Source organism: Pristis pectinata, chromosome 8, assembly GCF_009764475.1.
Source record: "Pristis pectinata isolate sPriPec2 chromosome 8, sPriPec2.1.pri, whole genome shotgun sequence".
NCBI classification, from domain to species: domain Eukaryota; kingdom Metazoa; phylum Chordata; class Chondrichthyes; order Rhinopristiformes; family Pristidae; genus Pristis; species Pristis pectinata.
In genome coordinates this window covers 87667230-87690148 of record NC_067412.1, presented here as the reverse complement: position 1 = coordinate 87690148, position 22919 = coordinate 87667230, and the positions used below count along the sequence as shown (strand labels likewise).

The window sequence follows — 22919 nt, the reverse complement described above, 5'->3', positions numbered from 1 at the left end:
GGTGGGAATTTTAATGAATATTCCTCCTCAGTGTTTACTGAGGAGAAAATCATGGTTGCACAAGAGATCAGGGAAGATGTTTTGGAGAACATTCGTATTACCAGGGAGGAGGTATTTGTAGCCTTACAGAGCATGAAGGTGTATAAATCCTCAGGGCCCAACCAAGTGCATCCTTGGACTTTGTGGGATGCTAGAGGAGAAATTGTAGAGGCCCTTACAGAGATTTTTGCTTCATCATTAGCCATGGTGAAGTTCCCAAAGGCTGGAAGGTGGCTAACATTTTTCTGTTGTTTAAGAAGGGTAGCAAGGACAAGCCAGGGAACTATAGGCTGGTCAGCCACACAACACTGGGGAGGAAGCTATTAGAGAGAATTCTGAGGGCCAGGATCTACAAGCATTTGGGTAGACAGAGTCTGATTAGGAGGAGTCAGCATAGCTTTGTGCGTGGAAAGTCATGCTTGACAAACCTTTTAAAGTTTTTTGAAGAAGTAACCAAAAATGAGATAAGAGTAGGGCAGTGAATGTTGTCCATTTGGACTTTAGCAAGGCCTTCGACAAGGTCCCACATGACAGACTGGTCTGGAAAGTTAGGGCCCATAGAATCTAGGGAGAGCTAGTTGGGTGGCTCAGAAGTAGGAAGCAGAGGGTGGTGGTTGACGGTTGCTTCTTGGAATGGAGGCCGTTTACTAGTGGTGTGCCACAGGGGTTGGTGTTGGGACCCTTGTTATTTGTTTTTCATATAAATGATCTGGATGCACAAGGCTTGATCAGTAAGTTTGCGGATGACACAAAATCAGGAGGTGTTGTTGATAGTGAAGAAGGTTATTGTAGATTACAGGGGGATCTTGATCAGTTAGGGAAGTAGGCTGAGAAGTGGTAAATGGATTTCAATACAGATAAGTGTGAGGTGATGCATTTTGGAAAGTCAAACCAGCGTAGAGCTTATATTATGAATAGTAGGGCACCAGGGAGTGCAATGGAACAGAGGGATTTTGGAGCACAAATACATAGTTTGTTGAAAGAGGCATCACAGGTAGACAGGGTGATGAATAAGGCATTTAGCATACTGGCCTTCATCAGTCAGGGCATTGAGTATAGGAGTTGGGACATTATGTTGCAGTTGTATAAGTCGTTGGTGAGGCTGCACTTGGAGTACTGTGTACAATTTTGGTCACCCTGTTATAGGGAAGACATGGTTAAACTGGAAAGAGTGCAGAAAAGATTTACGAGGATGTTGCCAGGATTAGAGGGCCTGAGCTACAGGGAGAGGTTGGCTAGACTAGGTCTTTATTCCTTGGCACATAGGAGAATGAGTGGCGACTTGTGGAAAGGTTTAAAATTATGAGAGGCATAGATAAGGTGGATGGTAACAGTCTTTTCTCCAGGGTAGGGGAATCCAAAACTAGGGGGCATAGATTCAGGGTGAAAGGGGAAAGATTTAAAAGGGACTTGAGGAGCAACTTTTTCACACAGATGTTGGTGAGTATATGGAACAAGCTGTTAGAGGAAGTGGTTGAGGCAGGTACAATGGTATCATTTAAGAAGCACTTGGATAGCTACATGGAGGGGTGGGGCTTGGAGGGATATGGGCTGATCACAGGAAACTGTTTTCAGCCCGTATCCCTCCAAGTTGGGTGGGCACCATGGTCGGCATGGACTCATTGGGCCGAACGGCCTGTATCCGTGCTGCTTTACTCTATGACTCTAATTATTGTATTCCCACATGAACTCCATAAGAGTGAATTTTATTCTGTATCTCAAATTCTTGGGTAGCAATTTTTGAATTCTGTAAGGGTGAATTTCCATAATCCGAACGGCTGTAATGCAGGGTCAACTGTCTCGAGTTTTCCATGGGATGAGGTAAGGGGGTATTGGAGAATGTGAGGACCATTCAGGATGTTGGGGTGGTGGTGTGAAAGAGAGGATTAGGTTTGATTTTGAGCTTTCATCATTAATGGTATCGGCTTGGAGTAACCATAACCCTGGAGAAGCCTGGCTGCTATCATCCAATAGTCCATTGTTAGAAGACAATGTGACTTGTGGACTGAATATTAATTGAGAGAAGGGTAGAAGGTGTGTGTCTGTTTTATAGCCGGGACACCCAGAAAACTGGGTTTTCTTCAGGACACAACAGAATTTGCAGCAGAACTCAATTAGCATTTACTTAAGGTGTGTTTCCGAGATGCAGGCAGGAATTTTGAAAGGTTGGCTAGATGTCGGGCAGGTAAGCAACAGCTCACAACTGAGGAACAGAGAGGGAAGAGAGAGGAACCAGGGAGGTCGAAGGGGCAGCAGGAAAGTTGGAGACTGGAAAAAGATAGGGGTCCAAACCCTGATGGAGAGTGGATCCAGAGCGAAAATCAGGAGCTGGCTTCTGGGGAGATTGCAGAGATTTGGAATGTGGGGGTGGTTGTTGGGTGTCTGACGTCAAGGTGCTGTTGAAGCAGGACAACAGGATTCACCAGGAACACAGAAGGGAAGCAAACTCCTGGTTCCAGCAGACCACCACCATTTAGCTGCTAGGTTTCCTGCAGTCTGGAAAATACAGCCAGTTGTGGATAAATTTAAAATAGTGATTAAATATGCGTCTTGTGTTCTCGGTGTAGTTTTTAAATTCCCATCTTCCTCCCACACTGTACCTGCCAATTCTTGGTGTTTTCCCGGTACCTGACTTCATACTCCAGACACCTCTCTGTTGGCATCGGAGCATCCCAATGCAGGAGGAGCCCATTGTCTTCCATGGCATTCGCGACCAGGTTCCCAGGAGGAAAGGGTTTCACTGAAAAATAGCAATTGTGTTTTTGTCCTTTTACAAAAGTGGATTACTCCAAGCATATCAGAGTGTGATTGTTTCAGAAAAGCATGATAGCTCAGCTGAACTGAATTGAGTGAACCGCCTGGGTTTCAAACACCAGCATCAGGTCTGAACACATTAATCTGCAAATTCAATAAAAAGGCTGACTACTGAAATATACCACACATTCACACAGGCCATGGCAGTATCCTTAAGGAATTATAAGAATAATTTTTCTACTGTGAAAATAAAAGTTGTGAGAGTTGTAAAAAGATCTTCCCTCTCACTATCATCAGATTAAATGAAAAAGAGTGTATATCTTTAAGAACTGTGCAAACCATGTAGTATAACTATGAATACATTGTCCTATCACTTGCTAGTTAGGCATTGTTTGTCAGCAATAATGAATTTGGCCATAAGTTCCATCCTGTTTTCTTACGTTACTAAACAGCAATATAGAGAAGAACTAGAACAAAAGAATGCAGATGCACAACGTCCAGAACAATACAGAGAAGAACCTACAGACTGTACACTGGCAGCAAGGATGGAATATTACTGCTAAGGATGTAGCTAGATGGAATGATGGCAGGCGGTGGGCATAGCAGACATGAGGTGAAAAGTATGTGTGATCATGGATGTTTTCTGTATGTATGGAATAGGCAGAGATATTCCTGAGAGTGTTCCAGAAGAAAACAGAGAAGTGGGCAATGTGAAAAGAGGAAGGCAATAATACTAGAAGAAGTAGGATTGGAGGAATACAAAATGCAGACTCGCAACTGGTATAGCAACTGCTCTGCCCGGGACCGCAAGAAACTGCAGAGAGTTGTGGACACAGCCCAACACATCACGGAAAACAACCTTCCCTCCATGGACTCTGTCTATACCTCTCGCTGCCTTGGTGAAGCAGCCAGCATAATCAAAGACCCCACCCACCCAGGTCATTCTCTCTTCTCCCCTCTCCCATCAGGCAGAAGATACAGGAGCCTGAGGGCACAAGGACAGTTTCTATCCCACTGTGATAAGACTATTGAACAGTTCCCTTATAGGATGAAATAGACTCTTGACTTCACAATCTACCTTGTTATGACCTTGCACATTATTGTCTTCCCTGCAATGCACTTCCTCTGTAGCTGTGACACTTTACTCTGTATTCTGTTATTGTTTTTACCCTGTACTACCTCAATTGATCTGTATGAACGGTATACAAGACAAGTTTTTCAATGTACCTCGGTACAAGTGACAATACTAAACCAATACCAATACCAGATATTGTGATAACTTTGATGGGAGATTTTAATACAGACCAAACGTATAACTTCAGAGATTTTCGGGAGTTATACGTTTGATCTGTGCAACCAAAGACTCAAAGGACTGATGGCAATACATCATCAGGTAAAACCCACTGCCTTAAAAGTCCAATCTTCAGACTTTTTCAGATCAGGTATCGGGTACAGATCAGATGGTATAGTGTACAAGCTCTCAGACAAGAGAATTCAACCTGCAAGATCTAATGCTTGAGGGAGCATGCAGAATAGTCATGAATATGGAAAGGCCATTGAAAGCTTTTACCTAGGACATGATCCCGAGGAGCTGACAGTGGGCTAGTCCACAGAGATGGCATTGGCGGTATGGTCTTGTTCAAGTCCCGGTCATGTAGATGGTATTAATGTTTTTGGTGGGATAACAACAGGTCACATGAAGGCAGGAAGACCGTGTGTTATTTGTGTGGGTGAAAAAGGTGAGGACTTGCCATGGTTGTCATGGAAGCATCTGCCTGGAGAATGAACTTTCCAGATGGCCTGATGTTTCAATTACCCATCAGATGGGGCATAGGTGTGCAGGATCCTCAAGTAGGCCACTGCTTGTTTGTCTTAGACACAGGGAGGAAGGTATGGAACAATCACAATGAGGTACCATTCATGAATTGAACTTGGAGATCGAAGGATTGCAGCTGGATATGTTAAATAGAATTTAACATTGGTGGCCTCCATAACAGTTGAAGACATGATGATCAGCTTGTGCATTGACACTGCAGCAGACTGGTTGGTTATTGGGTGAGATGTGGACTGAGATACCTGAAGTTCTTTCCATTAAAGCAGAGTAAACTGGTGTTAGGAACCTGTGCAGGAGGGACACTCTGGGCTATGTCATAGGTAGGCTGTTGGAAATGGATGAACCTAGTTACCTATCATGGTTATGGGCCAGAGACATGTACTTGCAATCAGGGGCATATTTGTATACAGTCACATGAGCTGAGGGGCTGTATCTTTCAAAGAATTGTAACATTGGATGAGATTCTGGGGACATCCAAGCCATGGGGTGCAGTGACCTCACCCAAGAAAACCACAGCTCGGGTGGGCTCCAGGGGGGTCAAAAAATCTGGAGGTTACAGGCATGACCATGCAGAACTAAAAACCTCTAACAAAGTAACCAAGGAGAATGAGAAATCGGTAGCCACTTTTGCTCTACCTGGCTGGAAAGGACAGCCAGTGTAGGTCCGCAGTATGCAGCAAGAGTCTGAGGACAACCCACCTGAAGGTGACTGCATGACTGGGACTATCAGGTACGAGAAACAAGCAAACCCAATGAACTCAAGAGAAGAGGAAACTCAGAAGTTCAGTCAATGCATCTGATGATTTCATGCACAAGAGATGACCAGGAGATTCAGTCGTATGGAGCCAAGCGATGTTGTGAAATTGCTCAATTGTACATGGAAAGATGATCCTCCCAGGTATGAAGCTAGTGTGAGTTGGAAACACTAATGAAAAGTCTATAGTCCGTGAAATTTAATGAGTTGCAAGAATGCTTCTGAAGAGTCCTTGATATGCAGTTTGAATCTGGAGTGCAGAGACAACATTTATCTTGCTTGTTCGGAGTGTTGGTGGTACACACAGTCTTCAGCAATGATAGACTGGGCTCTGTGATTTGCTTCAATGATGCAAGTTAGCTGATTCACAGGAGTGCAGACACAAGAGGCTGCAGATGCTGGGATCTGGAGCAGGAAGTAAACAGCTGGAAGAATAGCAGGTCAAGTAGCATCTGCCCTCTACAGATGCTGCTTGACTGTCTGAGCTCTCTGAGCTCTTCCAGCAGATTATTTATTGATTCACAGGAGTGTTGGGATCACAGCTATAGCTTTGCCCAAATTCGGTGGAAGCCAAGATGTTAAGTGTAAAGCAGCTTCACTCAAGTTAGATGGAAGAGACTGTGCAAATCATAGGAAAATGTCTGTAGATTTCTGCTCTTCACAACGCTGAATGGCTCCAACCGGTCTCAGATTGAGCTAAGGATCCTGTGCATGATGTTATCTCACATGTGGCTGTACTGATGTTGCATGTTGTACATTGTAACTAAAGATGCAGCAAGAGGGGCTGAGTTCTTTGAACTAGAAACTATCAAGAGAAGGATAGTCAAAAATGATGACTTCCTAATTTTGAAAGGCTGAGCAAAGAAAAGTAAATGTGCAGAGTCCATGGAGAGTCACAATGAGAGCTGCAATGTGAACCAGAATGTGCATCCAGATATAAAGATAGGAAGCATCAAGAAAAAGATGTTTGAAATTGCTGTTCGATATTTTGAAAACACATAAATGAAGTGACTTAATTGTTGTAGCTAATAGGCTATTGGTCTTACGAGATTACCGAGTGCTCAGAGAAAAAGATTCAAGGATGTGCTCAAAGCTTCCTTGAAGAACTGCAATTTCTCCACTGACTCCTGGAACCTTTGGCCTATGACCAAAGTGGGGAAGGAGCATTAGGATGATATTGAGTCCATGGATCAGGGCTCACAGAGGCCCTGCATAAGCACTAGCTCACAAACTACCCACCCATCCACACATCTCCTGTCCCATCTGCGGAAGAATCTACAGTTCTCACATTGGCTTCATTTGTCACCTCAGAACACCCCAGACTGGAGTGAGACAAGTCATCCTCATTATCAAAGTACTGCCTAAGTGTATTCATTTATGTTCAGTCAATTAATGTTGAGAAATGTATGTAATATTGTGGTTATGTATAGTTAAAGTATCTCTTCGCAACAAGATGTGGGATTTGTTAAATGTGAAGTTTATTGCGGAAGATTATTATCAGATTTCCTGATATAAAAGATGAATACTGTTGAATTGTTAAGTCTCATTTATATTGTATTGTAATTGAGAAGATAGAAAATAAATAGATTTATGTGAACTAAATTTATAGATGTTGACTGTGTGTATTTGTATAATTTATTGCAAAAATATAAGTTGTATGTAAATAGTTAATTGAAAAATAATTATGTGTAGATACAGTAGTAATTTTTAGCATGAGCTTCTTACTATTTTTAGAGGGAGAATCTTTATAAAATGTATTGTGTCGTATGCCTTCTGAGAATTATGTGCTCTAGAATGGCAATGGATATATTGTTATGTCAACCACTTATTATGTGTTGTTTTCTGTTAATGAGAGTTCTGGCTCGATCCGCTACTTCCTTAATTACCTTACTAACAGTAATGTAGAGAATAACTTTCACACTGTCACATAAAATTATCCCTGATCAGTCTAGTATTTCTGGCTATTTTGGCACCACCGGAGGAACAATCTGAGTTTTCCACTGATATACTAAGACATAGTGCAAAACTACTTTGCATGTTAAAATTGCCTCTGGTAATGGTTAAAACTTCTTACAGAAACTTAAAAATGGATGAGTCACTGTTGTTGATTTTACTGTGGCAAAAATGCTTGCAGTAAGACCTAAAAGTTGAAGTCAGATTTTGAGGAGGATAGATTTTGTATTTTAAAAGTACAACTTCTAAAAATGAAAGCATTACTTGGCACAGATACAGTCTGGTTTCACATCCTTCTTCACACTGCTAAATGAGAAATGCAACTGTTTGCCTTTACAACGTACTGTTCTTATGGGCCACCTGGATGTCTAAACCATGGGTCAATCCTCACAACTGAGAATTTATTCATTAAGCTATTCAACAATGAATTCAGTCTGCAATCATCCACTCTGGTTCTCTCACATTGCATTTTACACAAAATACATCAATGTATTCATATTTATGTTATTAATACTCTTCATTAAAAATCTGGGTTATGTAATTTGTAAAGACCATTGACTTCTAATGAGTTTCAGCTTTGTTTCTTAGTCTCTGTTCTTAGCTCAGAGAATGCAATGAAATCTGTTTGCTGACTGAAATTCCCAGAGGTTGAATTTTGCAATGGTGCCCCTCCCTTTATTTGACAAGAAGTAATTTCTCTCCTTCATACTAATCTAAAACATAAATACTAATATGACTTTTTAACTGAAGCATGTTGAATAAAATGTTATTAGTTTCTTTCTGCATTATTTATTCTCAAATATAAAAAAAATGTTTATCATTTCAAAATAATATCTGAAGCACAATTGAGTTATTGCTTTATTTCTCTTGCTTGAATCTTCCAGAAAATATGTTACAATACCTCGAACTCTTTTCTTCTTACTCTATACATACAAATAATTTATCTTATTGAAGCAAGCTTGGCTATTAAAACATATGGAAAAGAATGTAATTCCCTTTGATGTATATTAAAAGAAATCTCATTATGGTTTCAAATCCTAAAATTTCTCTGTGGATGAAGTCAATGTCAATGCTTGTATAAATGACAGCACCCTTACATATGTAGTAGAATGTATGTTGCATTGCAGCAGATTTAATTAAACATAAAAGGCAGTAATGGGAAGGGTAAACCAATCTATCCCAATCCCTATTTTGAAAAATATGTCTAGCTTTCAAAAACTTCACCTCAAAATATTGGAAGCAGCTGTGTTATAGTATTTTCACTTATCTATCATATATATGCCAATAAATAACTGTTATTTTTTCGTTGTCAAATGCTATTTAGGAGAATCTAATCCTTAAAGACATATTGCACCTTAATAGTATGGAAGTAACTGGTGTTTATCCCTGTAAATAGTGAGAACAAGCCTCCAAACTATTTAGATTCAACAGAAAAAGCAACAATAGAATGTCCAATACTGGAGGTGAAATTGAGTGGAAGCTCAAATGGAAGGGTAATTCGTGGGGGATAATGAGCCTGAGGAAAATGGGAGATAACTACACTTAAGGGATAGGAAACAGACGGAGGGGTTTGGTAGATAAATACTCTGATGTATTCACAAGCTACCAAGAAGCTTTGTTTTTCAACCAGGTAAATGCTGAATAGTAATTATGCTCTGTCTTGTAGCGAGAGGAATTTTCCATCCTATACCACTGCATAAACAACAATTTCACGATTCTCCCAATTGAAATCAATATCTCTTTAGTCACCGTTAGGTTTCATGTATGTTTGAACAAAGTATTTCCATGACAGAAATTACCTTCATTTAATGTTGGAGGGTTCTTTTACCATAATGCAAAATTTTCCAGCTGTGCACCATTTTAAAATGACACAGCAAATTTAGTGCAATTGAGATTTTGGATTATTTTAAGCACAACATTAATTCAAACAAGTGACGGGAAAAACACTCACTGGTCTATTTCACCTTTAAGGCAAGGGTTTCAGAGGCCCCCAGTACCTGTTGGTCTTAGGGTACAGCATTCATTTCCCCATATGCATCTTCTATATCTCAAAGCATAGATTTTACTCCCCTTGGTACTTGATAGTCTTTAGAGTAATACTCCTACTGGCACATTATATTCATTTTAGTTTCCCACTTGATTTTACACATCTTTATGCTTATATTGGTGCATTCCATATCAATATGTATATGTTGTGATATGTGTGTCACTGTGGGATATTCTGGAATTACTTAGTGTCGTTCAAAAGGTAAAATGAAACACTAGTTAGTAATACACGAGAGCTTCAAACAGGCCATTCAAACCAACTGTGCATTCTCATCGGGATGAAATTGGTCTTGTGAGGTACTGTAAAAAGGACAATAATGAATTGAAGTCTGTGGAGAAGAGAAACGGGTAAGTCAGGCCGCCAGGGTTTTCTATTACCTACTTTACAACTTCAAAGACCAATCCCACCTAACCTGACCCACCACTTTTTTTCCAATATTGATGTAAATTGTGCCACAATGTTCATGAGGGACCTTGCATCAACTGAAACAGAAAGTTCAGATTTTCCTGTCAGTGTTTTGTTTCAGCATCTGTGGTTCACTTGTTTACAATGTCCAATTATGTTGTTACGAACTGGGTTACTATTGGTAAATGTCCCTTTAAGATAGAGCATAGTGGTGTGTGTGAGTGTGTGTGTGTGTCTGTCTGTCTGTGTTGGCGTGGTTACAACAACAGAAGATAAAAGACGTAATTACGTTTTTGAAGCGGTCAGTCGGAATCAGTCAGAGGAGAGAGAGAGGGAGAGAGAGAGAGAGGAGAGAGAGAGACACACACACACACACACACACACACACACACACACACACACACACACACACACACACACACACACACACACACACACACACACACACACACACACACACACACCGGCCTGCTAGTTTCTCCATCGATGGATGAGAAACAATAACTGTGCCTGTCACTACAAACCACGTATGGATTTTTGGAGTAATCCGGTGGAGTTCACTTTGTTGTTGACCTGTAGAAGGAAACAGGTATTTGTGTGGACGGCCACGATTTGAGAGCCTTTCAGGGTGAGGAAGATGCGGTGGAGTGGTCACTGCTGAGTAAACACTGAGGTGTCGTTTGGGTTCCATCATGGAACACTTGGATTTCGTAATTGCTCTCTATTTTCTCTCTCCATCTACGTTTTGTCTTCAGTTAACGGTGGTTGTTGAAGCCACCTTTGCTCACGTTTCACATTATGGCTTGCTGAACTGAACTTTGAAAACTATTCCTGGACGTTGGAGTTTGGGAATTTGCCACACACACACACACACTACGAGTTTAGTTTTTGGGGTTAATGCTTAAGATTTAACATTTTTTTACTTTTAACATCCTAACATTTTTACTTTTATTTTTCTTATTATCATAAGTAGTTATTAATAAAGTAGTTTTAAACACTTATACATGACTTGGAGTGTTTCTTTTGTTGCTGGTTCATAACAATGTAGTCAATACAGTGGATTATATCATATATCAGAAGGATCACATATCAGAAGAAGTCATAGTCAAATATTTTAACAAGGTCTCATATGGAGCTCTGGAAAGGAGGATGTCAATTAATAGACTGGGAAGGGGTGTAAGGAATGTCCCTCATAATAAAAGTCTGGTGCTATTCATTACAGTGAATCTGGGCCAAATCCCTTTGTAATTTTGTTCCCTTTTGGTCAGCCTGCCATTAAGTTGGAAAGAGTGCACAAAAGATTTATGGCGATGTTGCTGGGACTCGATGGACTGAGTTATAGGGAGAGGTTGTGCAGGCTAGGACTTTATTCAGGAGACTGAGGGCTGATCTTATAGAGGTATATAAAATCACGAGGGGCATAGATAGGGTGAATGCACACAGTCTTGTTCCCAGGGTTAGGGAATCAAGAACTAGAGGGCATAGGTTTAAAATGAGAGGAGAAAGAACCTGAGGGACAACTTTTTCACCCAGAGGGTGGTACTTGAATGAAATGAGCTGCCAGGGGAAGTGATTGACACAGGTACATTAACAACATTTAAAAGACAGATACATGGATAGGAAAGATTTAGAGGGACATGGGTCAAACTCAGCAAATGGGACTAACTTAGATGGGCATCTTAGTTGGCATGGAGGAGTTGGACAGAAGGGCCTGTTTCGATGCTGTATGACTCTATGACTCTCTAACTCCACCAGGGAGCCAAGACAGTAATGGCAAAGGAGGCAGTGAGAGGGTGGTGAGTGCTAGAGTAAGGATGAAGACAATGAGGGGGCAAGGTAGGATTGAGATTAGGGTGAAGAAAGCATTGAAAGATGGCTTTATACAAGGCTACAAGGTAAGTAAGAGATTGAAAAAGATAGATCTGAAAGGTTACTTTTGATTACAAAGGCGAAATAAGAGGAAAAAGGCTCAATCTAGCAAAAGAAAATTTTAGGACCAACATCAGGAAACTGCGCTTCGGACAAAGATTTGGCCCTACATGGATCGGATGAGACAGAGCTGCAATGGTTAACATCCAGGTATCAGTTAAGAAGCAAGTAAACATTAAAGAGTCAGGATTTTAAAGTGTTGCTGAACATCAGCTTAGACGAGGGGAATAACTTTCTTATCTGTCAAGATTCTTCTGTAATTTTGAATTAATCCATCCTAGCCTGTGTCTTAGTTACAAACACTCTTACCTTGGTCCTGGAGGTGAAAGATTTGGCCTGCTCTTGAAATATGTCCTGAGTCACTGGATCCATTTCTGAAAACATAGAAGTCTTTGAATTGTATAATCTCATCGGCTGAGAAATTGCACCCAACGTTATAGCCATCCTGCTGAATGTAGTTCCTACATTCCTCTGCTGGGTTTGAGGCATACCTATAAGAGGTGGAAAATAGATGCAATTTAACTTTTATTAAACATTCTCAATTGAAGACTTTAATGTGAAACATTACTCAGTAATTGCTTGACTATGTTGTCAAATTCTTCATTGTTAGACAAGCGAAAGCTACCTAAAAATTCATCCCTGGTTGGTCACACTAAAGGTGCATTCTGACTCTGAGATTAATTCCTAATGGATATAGTTGGGGGTAAATGTCAATGCAAACCTTTGAAACAGAGCTAGATCAGGTTTTCGAGCAATAGTGCAAAACGACTTAAGTCAGAAAGTCAAAGAATTTCATGTCTCAGCATTTGTTGAAAAGCTCTAGATGTGTTTCTGATTCAAGCAGTGTTTGCCAGGCAACTCCAGAACGTAGTTAAGAGTCAAGAACAATGGTGTGCAATCAGGCCCACAGGCAGACAAGACAAGGTAAAGACATTTATGTTTCCCTCCTTGAAGAACATTTCTGAAGCAGATGAGTTTTCGCAGCAATCGTTGTCCTCTGTGCTTGAATAAACCCGTGATGATGATTGATTTGTTGTGAAATCACTTCAGAATATAAGAAGAGTTAAATATTTTGGAACTGAACTAAAGTAATATTGAAATATTAAAGTATCTGATATTTCTTTATTTATCTCTCTGTTCCATGTAGCTCAGATGCAAAAACAAGAAAATCTAATGATCAGGGTTAAACATCAACAAATGAATAAACTCTTAGTATTAAAAACTATGGAGATGCAGTAATCCCTGAATAGTTGCATCTAACCAGCAGACTCACCAGTAGTACAGGGTGTAGTTTGCTTCCCCTTCACTGTGGGTCCATGTGCACTCCATGAATTCCTCATTGTGGACAATGCAATTCACATCTACAGGAAGAGTGGAACACAATGATTTCACATTGTAACTCATCAAGGTGCTAAGCAACTATACAAGGACAACCATAGCAATGCAAGGGAAGAACAAAATACTGGGAAAAGTTAGAGATATCAGGTAGGAAGGCCTGTGACTAGCCTGGAATGCAGGAGAGATATCAACAAAGGTGATAGTTCAAGGTAAAAGAGGAAGATGCAATGGCTCATTGCAGCCTTTTGGACATAATATTGAGTTCATAACTCTGAAATAATGACTCTGCTATTTCCATTTACTTCTTCTCTAGACCAACCTTTTGCTTCCTTAATCTACAGCCATAAATGAAGGGGTTAAATTAGTAGATTAACATCCAGGGGCCTGGATATTTGACCCAGAGACATGATATTGAATTCCACCATTACAGTTGGGCAATTTAAATTCAGGTAATTAAATACACTTTGGATTAAAAGCTAAGATCAGTGTGTCCTTAAAAATAATGAATTGTTGTAAAAACCTATCTTGTTGGATATTATCCTTCTAGGAAGAAAAACTGCCTTTCCCCTTCTGGCCTGTGAGTGATTTCATACCCACCAAAGTGGTTGACTTCTGACAGCCCTCTGAGATGTCCTAGCAAGCCACTCATTTCATTGGCCAATTCAGGTTTAATGTTAATCTTGTCAGCAGTTTTATGATCTGAAATAACTTAGCATGAACAAACTTGCATTATTGCCATCATCCAACAATGATATGAATACACAGATAAGATATCTTTATTAGTTACATATACATCAAAACACACAGTGAAATGCATCTTTTTCGTAGAGTGTTCTGGGGGCAGCCCGCAAGTGTCGCCACACTTCCAGCGCCAACATAGCATGCACACAACTTCCTAACCTGTACATCTTTGGAATGTGGGAGGAAACCAGAGCACCCGGAGGAAACCCATGCAGTCACAGGGAGAACATACAAACTCCTTACAGACAGTGGCCGGAATTGAACCCCGGTCGCTGGTGCTGTAATAGCGTTACACTAACCGCTACACTACCGTGCCTGCCCTTAACAAAAGGCAGTTACAGAGCACAGAATGAATGTGTACACAATATTGTCTCTGTTACATGAAAGGGATTCTCCTCCTAGCACTTCGTGGATCTGATTGCAGACAAAAGTCACGTTAATGTTAACGGATCCCAAATATCCAATATTACATGCAATAATTCATGTAGACTCTCCAGTTCGATCGCATCCCATGAACAAATTAAAGAAATCCTCTTTCATTTTGCATGTTCATCTTATATGTCACTCGAAGTTTCCTGAACTCTATTCAATAACAGATCCATTTTGTCCTCTCTTTCCCTTTCCCATTCCCATTGACAACTCCTTCCAAGAGATTTCACAGGCACTATGGGCTGAATGGCTTCTTTCTCTCCTGTGTGATTTTATGAAGTAACATGTGCATACACCAGCACAAATATATCAACATACCGTACATCCATACTAGAAATATACAAACACAAGCACAGAGTTTTACGTTCCCTCTAACATTATTGAATATTCTGTAGAAGGAATGCTACAATGAACTGCAGAGCCCACTCCATTGTGAAACCACCAAACTGATCTAATACACAGAGAACTTCTGGTTTCCAATGCAATATCACTTTTTCACTTCCCCTGTTCAAATGATTACTAAACTCATGATCCTCAATTAAATAGGATAGACATCAGCATTTAGATTATTATTTACAGGACCCAGTCAGGATTAATCTGTGACAAATCTTTCAATTTTATGATCTGAAATAACTTAGCATGAGCAACCTTGCATTATTGCCATTATCCAACAATGATATGAATACACGGATAACAAAAGGCAGTTACAGAGCACAGAATGAATGGGAACACAATATTGTCTCTACTACATGAAAGGGATTCTCCTCTGAGAACTTTTGGATCTGACTACAGACAAAAGTCACATTAATGTTAACTGATCCCAAGTATCCAATATATGTGCAATATTTCACGTAGACTCTCCAGTTCGATTCAAACAAGGAGTTCTCTCATGGACCCATTAATTTATACATAGACTATTTAAACCAAGTCTGTAGTCCATTCTTTTGCACCTATTATTCCATATTTAAGTGATCAGGATCCCAGGATAAACTTAGCCCAGCAATATCTAAGTCAATGGATTGCAAATATTTCAATAACACTGAACTGATGAACTAGGGAACTATCATGTGAAACTACATGCAAAACCTTTGTTGCAATTACATATGATAATGACATCATTATGATTATGTTAATGATCAAATAGAAACAAAATTCAGCAATGAAAATCAAAAGATAACCTGAATTTTCTAATCCATAAAAACATAAAGTTGCTGCAAGACTTTTTTTTCTCTACTGATTCTTTTAATTGCAAGCATTGAACCATTTCTTTTCTCTGTAGTAACAGGCAATAGATTACAATAAGGGATAGTCTTTTTATCATGAGGAATTACTTCAAGATTTAAGAACTCTTTGTAAGTGTTGACTACCACAAAAAACTTCTAACTTTAGACAACAAGCAAAAGTGTGTGAAAGTCTGAAACAAGGAGCAAAATTTGTCTATTGGCCAAAATAATTTATCAATTAGTATTTCAGGCACAAATGATTCTTCATCAGAACTTCCGAGAAGTTAGATCAACAGATCGCACATCGTGTGCTGTGTTGACCAGGTCAGATCGCTTTCCTCCTGTCAAAAAGTGCATTAAAAACACAAGAAAAAGTGTTGGAAAAAAAATTGCTCACCTGATGACTGTGTGCTTGGTTCCACATTGTGTAAAATCATTATTGAGAAGAAAAAACAATTCTTCAGCCACTTTTGTGTTCTCCACAAACATTTCTCTCCCATTTTAAAGTTGCTTATATCTTGACGAAATATTTCTTTCTCTAAACTCAGTTCCCTTGTATTTTCTGCTTCACTAAATCTTCTTCCCCTTTCAATATAACTCCTGCTTTTGCTGTCTCAGGAAATTTTGTTCCTTCTGGTTTTTGTCCTCTTTCATGCATTTTCAAGTAAAATCATTTTTCAACTGAAAGGCCTACATATCTAATTTAGTCCACTGCCAGTCCACTGAAGAGCTTAAATCAGATTCACCTATTTTTGATGTGGTAAATTGTTGTGTTTCATACCAAAGCAGTCCAGACACAAGAACATGGCCAACAGAATACTTGTCAGCATTTCCCATATTTAAAGAAAAGACAGCCTTGGAGAACCTAAGCTAGCAAACACATTGTTCATCAGTGAGGCCCAGATAGGATGTGATGTCTTTGACAAGTCCTGCACCATGGTCCCTCAACACTGTGAGTGGCCAGCCAGGGCCATAACAATGACCTAGTTATTGGTATAACTGCCAGCAGTCACTAATGAGGCACCCATTGCATGAGTACAGTCATAGAGTTATAGAGTCATAGAGCACTACAGCACAGAAACAGGCCCTTCAGCCCATTTAGCCCATGCCGGCCAGGTTTTCTTCCTAGTCCCATCTACCTGCACCCAGACCATAGCCATCCATACCTTTCTCATCCATGTACTTATCCAAACTTCTCTTAGATGTTACAATTGAACCTGCACCTACTACTTGCACTGGCAGCTTGTTCCACACTCACATCACCCTGAGTCAAGTAGTTTCCCCTCGGATTCCCCTTATATATTTCACCTTTCACCCTAAACTTATGACCTCTAGCTCTAGTCTCAACCAACCTGAGGGGAAAAAGCCTGCATGCATTCACCCGATCTATACCCTGGTAATTTTGCATTATCTATAAGATCTCCCCTCATTCTCCTGTACTCCAGGGAATAAAGTCCCAACCTATTCAACCTTTCCCTATAACTCAGGTCCTCAAGTCCCAGCAACATCTGTGTAATATTTCTCTGCACTCTTTCAAGCTTATTGATATCTTTTCTCTAGGTAGGTGACTAGAACTGCACACAATACTCAAGTTTGGCCTTACCAATATCTTGTACAACTTCAACATAACATCCCAACTCCTGTACTCAGTGCCCTGATTTATGAAGGCCAATGTGCCAAAAGCTCTCCTATCTATCTGTGATGCCATTTTCAAGGAATTATAGATCTGTATTCCCAAAGTCCCTTTGTTCTACCACACACCTCAGTGCCCTACCATTCACTATGTAAGTCTTACCCTGGTTTGTGGTCCCAAAGTGCATCACCTCACACTTGTCTGCATTAAATTCCATCTGCCAATTTTCAGCCCATTTTCCCAACTGGTCCAGATCACTTTGCAAGCTTTGATAACCTTCCTCGCTGTCCACAAATTTGCTGATCCAGTTTACCACATTATCATCTAAATCATTAATATAGATGATAAACAACAACGGACCAAGCACCAATCCCTGCGGCACACCGCGAGTCACAGGTCTCCAGTCAGAGAAACAACCATCTACTACCACTCTCTGGCTTCTCCCGCTAAGCCAACGTTGAATCCAATCGATTACTTCATTTTAAATGCCAAGTGACTTAACCTTCTGGACCAGCCTCCCATGCGGGACCTTGTCAAAGGCCTTGCTAAGGTTCATGTAGACAACGTCCACTGCCTTCCCTCGATCAACCTTCCTGGTAACCTCCTTGAAAAACTCTATAAGATTGGTCAGACATGACCTGCCATGTTGACTAGCCCTAATCAGGCCCTGTCTATCCAAATACTTATATATCCTGTCCCTCAGAATACCTTCCGATAATTTATCCATGAATGACGTCAGGCTGACTTGCCTATAATTTCCCGGCTTATTCTTAGAACCTTTCTTAAACAACGGAACAACATTAGCTATCCTCCAGTCCTCCAGCACTTCACCTGTGTCTAAGGACGTTCTAGATATCTCTGCCAGGGCCCCTGCAATTTCTCTACCAGCTTCCCACAAGGTCTGAGGGGACACCTCGTCAGGCCTTGGGGATTTATCCATCCTAATTTGCCTCAAGGCAGCAAGCAGCTCCTCTTCCACAATTTGGATACGGTCCATGACCTCACTACTCTTTTTCCTCAGTTCTATAGACTCTCCATCTGAGTCTCGAGTAAATACAGATGCAAAAAATTCATTTAAGATCTCCCCCATCTCTTTCAGCTACAAGCATAGATGTCCATGCTGATCTTCAAGAGATCTTCTTGTCTCTTGCTATCCTTTGGCTCTTAATATAGTCGTAAAAACCTTTGGGATTCTCTTTCACCTTGTCTGCCAGAGCAACCTCATGTCCTCTTTTTGCCCTCCTGATTTCTCTGTCTCAGTACCTCAATAGCTAATGCTGGAGAAACCATTCACTGGTAGTTTTGTAACACTGTGTGAATGTAGGGAGCCTGGGAAGAATAACAAAAGATAAGATAAGATAAGACATCTTTATTAGTCACATGCACATCGAAACACACAGTGAAATGCATCTTTTGTGTAGAGTGTGCTGGGGGCAGCCTGCAAATGTCGCCACGCTTCCGGCACCAACATAGCATGACTACAACTTCCTAACCTGTACGTCTTTGGGATGTGGGAGGAAACCGGAGCACCCGGAGGAAACCCACGCAGACACGGGGAGAATGTACAAACTCCTTACAGACAATGGCCAGAATTGAACCTGGGTCGCTGGCGCTGTAAAGAGTTACACTAACCGCTAGACTACTGTGCAGATTAATGTAGGGTTAGTGTAAATGGGTGGTTGAGGGTTGGCATGGAGTCAGTAGGTCAAAGGGCCTGTTTCCATGCTGGAACTCTGTATGATTCTTTGACTCTATGAACTCTGAAGCTGTCCTATCAGATCTACCAATGGCACCAGAATATCCCTTTAAACACCAACAAAAATATCAAACTAGCTTAATCAATTCCCAGTTGTGCTGAGACAGTTCCATGACAGTTGGAGAGTAATCATTGAGCTCTATTTTATCTCAGGAAGGATGGAAATAGGTGTGTAAATACTGATGTTTTTTTAAAAATATTCACTTTTGGGATCTGCGTACAGCTGGATAGATCTGTTGGGCAGATCTCAGTGCTGTAACTATTCTGGAACAGTTTGGCTGGATGCACAGCTAGTTCCATGATGGGATGTTGTCTGGTCCTCCAGCTTTGGCTACATTTGGTTCTCTCCACTATTTCTTGATATTAAGAGGAGTAAATTGGATTGGCTGGTTTCTATGATGGTGGGAGACTCAGGAGAAGTTGGATATCCATTCGACTGAACATGGTTGACCTTTTCTTTCGTACTCGAATGCTGGGTCCCATTATTGTTGTGCATTAGCTGTTAAATTATCCACCACCATTCACAACCAGATGTGATAGGACTGCAGAGCTTAGATGTAGTCCTTTGGTTGTGATATCACTTAGCCCCATCTAAGGCTTGCTGTTGTTTGGCACGTAAACAGTCCTGGATTGTAGCTTCATGAAGAAGATACCTCATCATTTTAGGTACATGTTATATACATGTACTTTGTCCAGGAAATATCAGCCTTGCTAACATGGATTATGCATGGAAGTGCTCTGTTCAGCTTTGCTACGGTCAGAATTTCAATCACAAATGATGACTTGAACAGTCTTTTCCAGGCAAAACAGTTATTTGTATGATTGGCACCTAAAAATGGGGGCTAGTTGATCCAATTGCTAGAATTTTTTTTATTATAGCTATTAAAAAAGAAAGACACACTTATTTAGCACTTTTCATATGCTCAAGTCATCCCAAGGTACTTCACAGTCACTTTGGAGACCCATCTCACTGCTATACTGTAAAGGGCAACATTGTCATGGAAAAATTAATCAGCAAACCTTCTTCGATTGCGAGCATATTTTGCTGTTATGCTATAATTAGTAAAATCACAAACCTGTTCATTATAAACCTATTTATGATCTTACTGCAAAAATCACCGTAAGGAATTCTTCCGTCTTCATTTATGAATAAGATGATTGCAGAAAGAATCAGTTGATCTAATCTTCCAGTCCCAACTCTTTATGAGAGCTACTTAATTAGTCCTGTTCCCCTACTCTTCCCCGATAATCTCAGGAAATATTTCCTTCATTTAAAAAAAACAAAAAAGTATGTTTTTTACATGGTTTTCATTGTTCACTGTTCCTTGTTTCAGTTCCATTAACATGATCTTTAATTAATTCTTTTTTGTCTTTACATGAATAAAAGTATAAATTGAAGTAACTTCCAGTAAGATCCTGAACATTAGGTTGACTAGGCCTCCATCTTGATAATTTAGTGCTGAACCTCCCCAGAAGAGAGAAGTTATTTGAATGTGGGAGAAGTGAGAAGTGACATCCCTTTAGCCATCAGATCAGGCAATTAGTTATTGAGTCAGCACTTATAATTATACAAAATTCACACAAGGAGTAAAGTAATACAAAAATTATTTGTTCAAACTTAGATTCAAATTGGATTATTCAATTGGATGTTCAGGATTTCAATAGATATTTGAAAGGAAGAGATTGTGATCTTAATGTGACTGTCACAGACATGATGGAGGTCAGTTGTACACCTGATAAGTGTGCAGTGAAACAGCAAACATTTTCCTATGTGCTAGGAACAGCCTAAACATTGTTCCTTCATTTACTTCTGCAGCTGGCCTGGCAATTCATTGCCTGTTCGATTTGATAGCTCCCAGTGGAGAACCAACCATGAACAAAAGAATTGGGAGGAGGAGTACCAGATAGATTCATGGAGGAGAGCATGATATAGCAACACAATTGTGGGACGAGGAGCATGCTCCAGTTAGTTATGCGGTAAATTAATTCTGAGACTATAGTTGCAAAGATGAACAGATCAGACAGAAGCAAGTTAAATCTTAGTCATGTGATCCAATCAATCAAGGAAAATAAATGTTTTTTACAGCACAGAGTTACAGACAATTTGCATAATTTCTTGCCATAGAAACTTCACTTTACTTATGCGTTGATTTTAACATTCAAGCTGATTATTGTTCCAGCAAATGCAAAATGCAAATACAAAGAGAGCTGATAGTGGGTTAACTGTGATGTAATTAACAAAGGAGAGAGCAGTGAAAAAATATGAACTATTGGTAATTGGGGGTTTTAACAGTGCTTCATTTTTTGTTATGAATTTGAACACAGGTATTAAAGATTTAATTTGAAAATTCTTACAACGTAGATGTAAGTTGTATTAAAATGTTATCATGACATTTGCATGTAATAAACATTGTAACATTTCCTCACACAACCTTCCCACCCCCACATAAACAATATACCTTTGCCCTGCAGATTTTCATGAAATGTCAATGAGGATTGAGGTACTTGGAAGCTCACGATAAAATAGGCCGAAGTCAGCATGGTTTCCTTAAGGGGAAATCTTGCCTGACAAATCTGTTGCAATTCTTTGAGGAAGTAACTGGCAGAATAGACAAAGGAGAGACAGTGGATGTTGTTTACTTGAATTTTCAGAAGGCCTTTGACAAGGTTCCACACGTGAGATTGCTAAACAAGGTAGACAAGGCAAAGAGTGGGAAGAAAAGGGGCCTTTTCTGGTTGGCTGCCAGTGACCAGTGGTGTTCTGCAGGGGTTAGGGTTGGGTCTGCTACTTTTCACGTTATATGTTAATGATCTGGATGACGGAATTGATGGCTTTGTGACAAAGTTTGCGGATGATACAAAGATAGGTGGAGGGGCAGGTAGTGTTGAGGAAGCAGGGAGTCTTCGAAAGACAGGTTGGGAGAATGGACAAAGAAGTGGCAGATGGAATACAACATAGGGAAGTGTACGGTCATGCACTTTGGTAGAAGGAATAAAGGCGTAAACTATTTTTTAAACGGGGAGTGAATTCAGAAATTGGAGGTACAAAGTGACTTGGGAATCCTAGTGCAGGATTCCCTAAAGGTTAACTTACAGGTTGTGTAGGTAGTAAAGAAGGCAAATATAATGTTAGCATTCATTTTGAGAGGACTAGAATATAAAAGCAAGGATGTAATGCTGACGCTTTATAAGGCATTGCTCAGACCACATTTGGAGTATTGTGAGCAGTTTTGGGTCACATTTCTAAAGAAGGATGTGCTGGCATTGGAGAGGGTCCAGAGGAGGTTTACAAGAATGACCTTGGGAATGAAAGGGTTAATATATGAGAGCATTTGATGGTTCTGGGCCTGTACTCACTGAAGATTTGAAGGACGAGGAGGGATCTCATTGAAACCTACTGAATATTGAAAGGCCTGGAATAGAGTTGAGGTGGAGAGAATATTTCCGGTAGTGGGAGAGTCGAGGACCAGAGGGCACAGCCTCAGAATAAAAATATATCCCTTTAGAACAGATAAGGAGGAATTTCTTTAGCCAAAGGGTGGTGAATCTGTGGAATTCATTGCCACAAACAGCTGTGGGTGCCAAGTCGCTGGGTATATTTAAAGCGGATGTTAATAGGTTCTTGATTAGTAAGGGCATCAAAGGTTACAGGGAGAAGGCAGGAGAATGGGGTTGAGAGAGAATGATAAATAACCCATGATCGAATGGTGGAGCAGACTCAATGGGCCAAATGACCTAATTCTGCTCCTGTGTCCTATGGTCTAACACGTAAAGTACCTGTTTATTTAACTTAGTTTTAATTAATTTACATAAATTTAAAGGACACCTCAGGTAACATTGGGATTGAAACTGGAAAATTTCAGTGTTGAAAAGCTGTACAAATATAAAGAAAAAAGTAAATACTTGTATGATTACAAGGTGGTGCCCAAACATGCTTCAACGTTGCAATTCACCTCGCAACAGATAGATGTCAGTTGTGTCGGCTGACTGTGATGGCTTTCATGATTGAATAGCCTGCAACATTAACTGTCTATGCTCATAAATTTAGAATGGTCATTAATGAAAGGAACTGGAGGTTTTCAGA

General features: G+C 40.2%; 1 protein-coding gene across 1 annotated transcript in view; it reads right to left on the bottom strand.

The window, feature by feature from the left end:
* Positions 1–22919, bottom strand: part of LOC127573057 (cytokine receptor common subunit gamma-like) — a 92686-nt gene that overhangs the window by 21180 nt on the left and 48587 nt on the right. Inside the window, exons 2-4 of the mRNA XM_052020859.1 lie at positions 12989–13076; positions 12025–12206; positions 2640–2779 (exon numbers count right to left, since the gene is read on the bottom strand). Coding sequence (XP_051876819.1) covers positions 2640–2779; positions 12025–12206; positions 12989–13076 — 410 coding nt within the window. The remainder of the gene's footprint in view (positions 1–2639; positions 2780–12024; positions 12207–12988; positions 13077–22919) is intronic.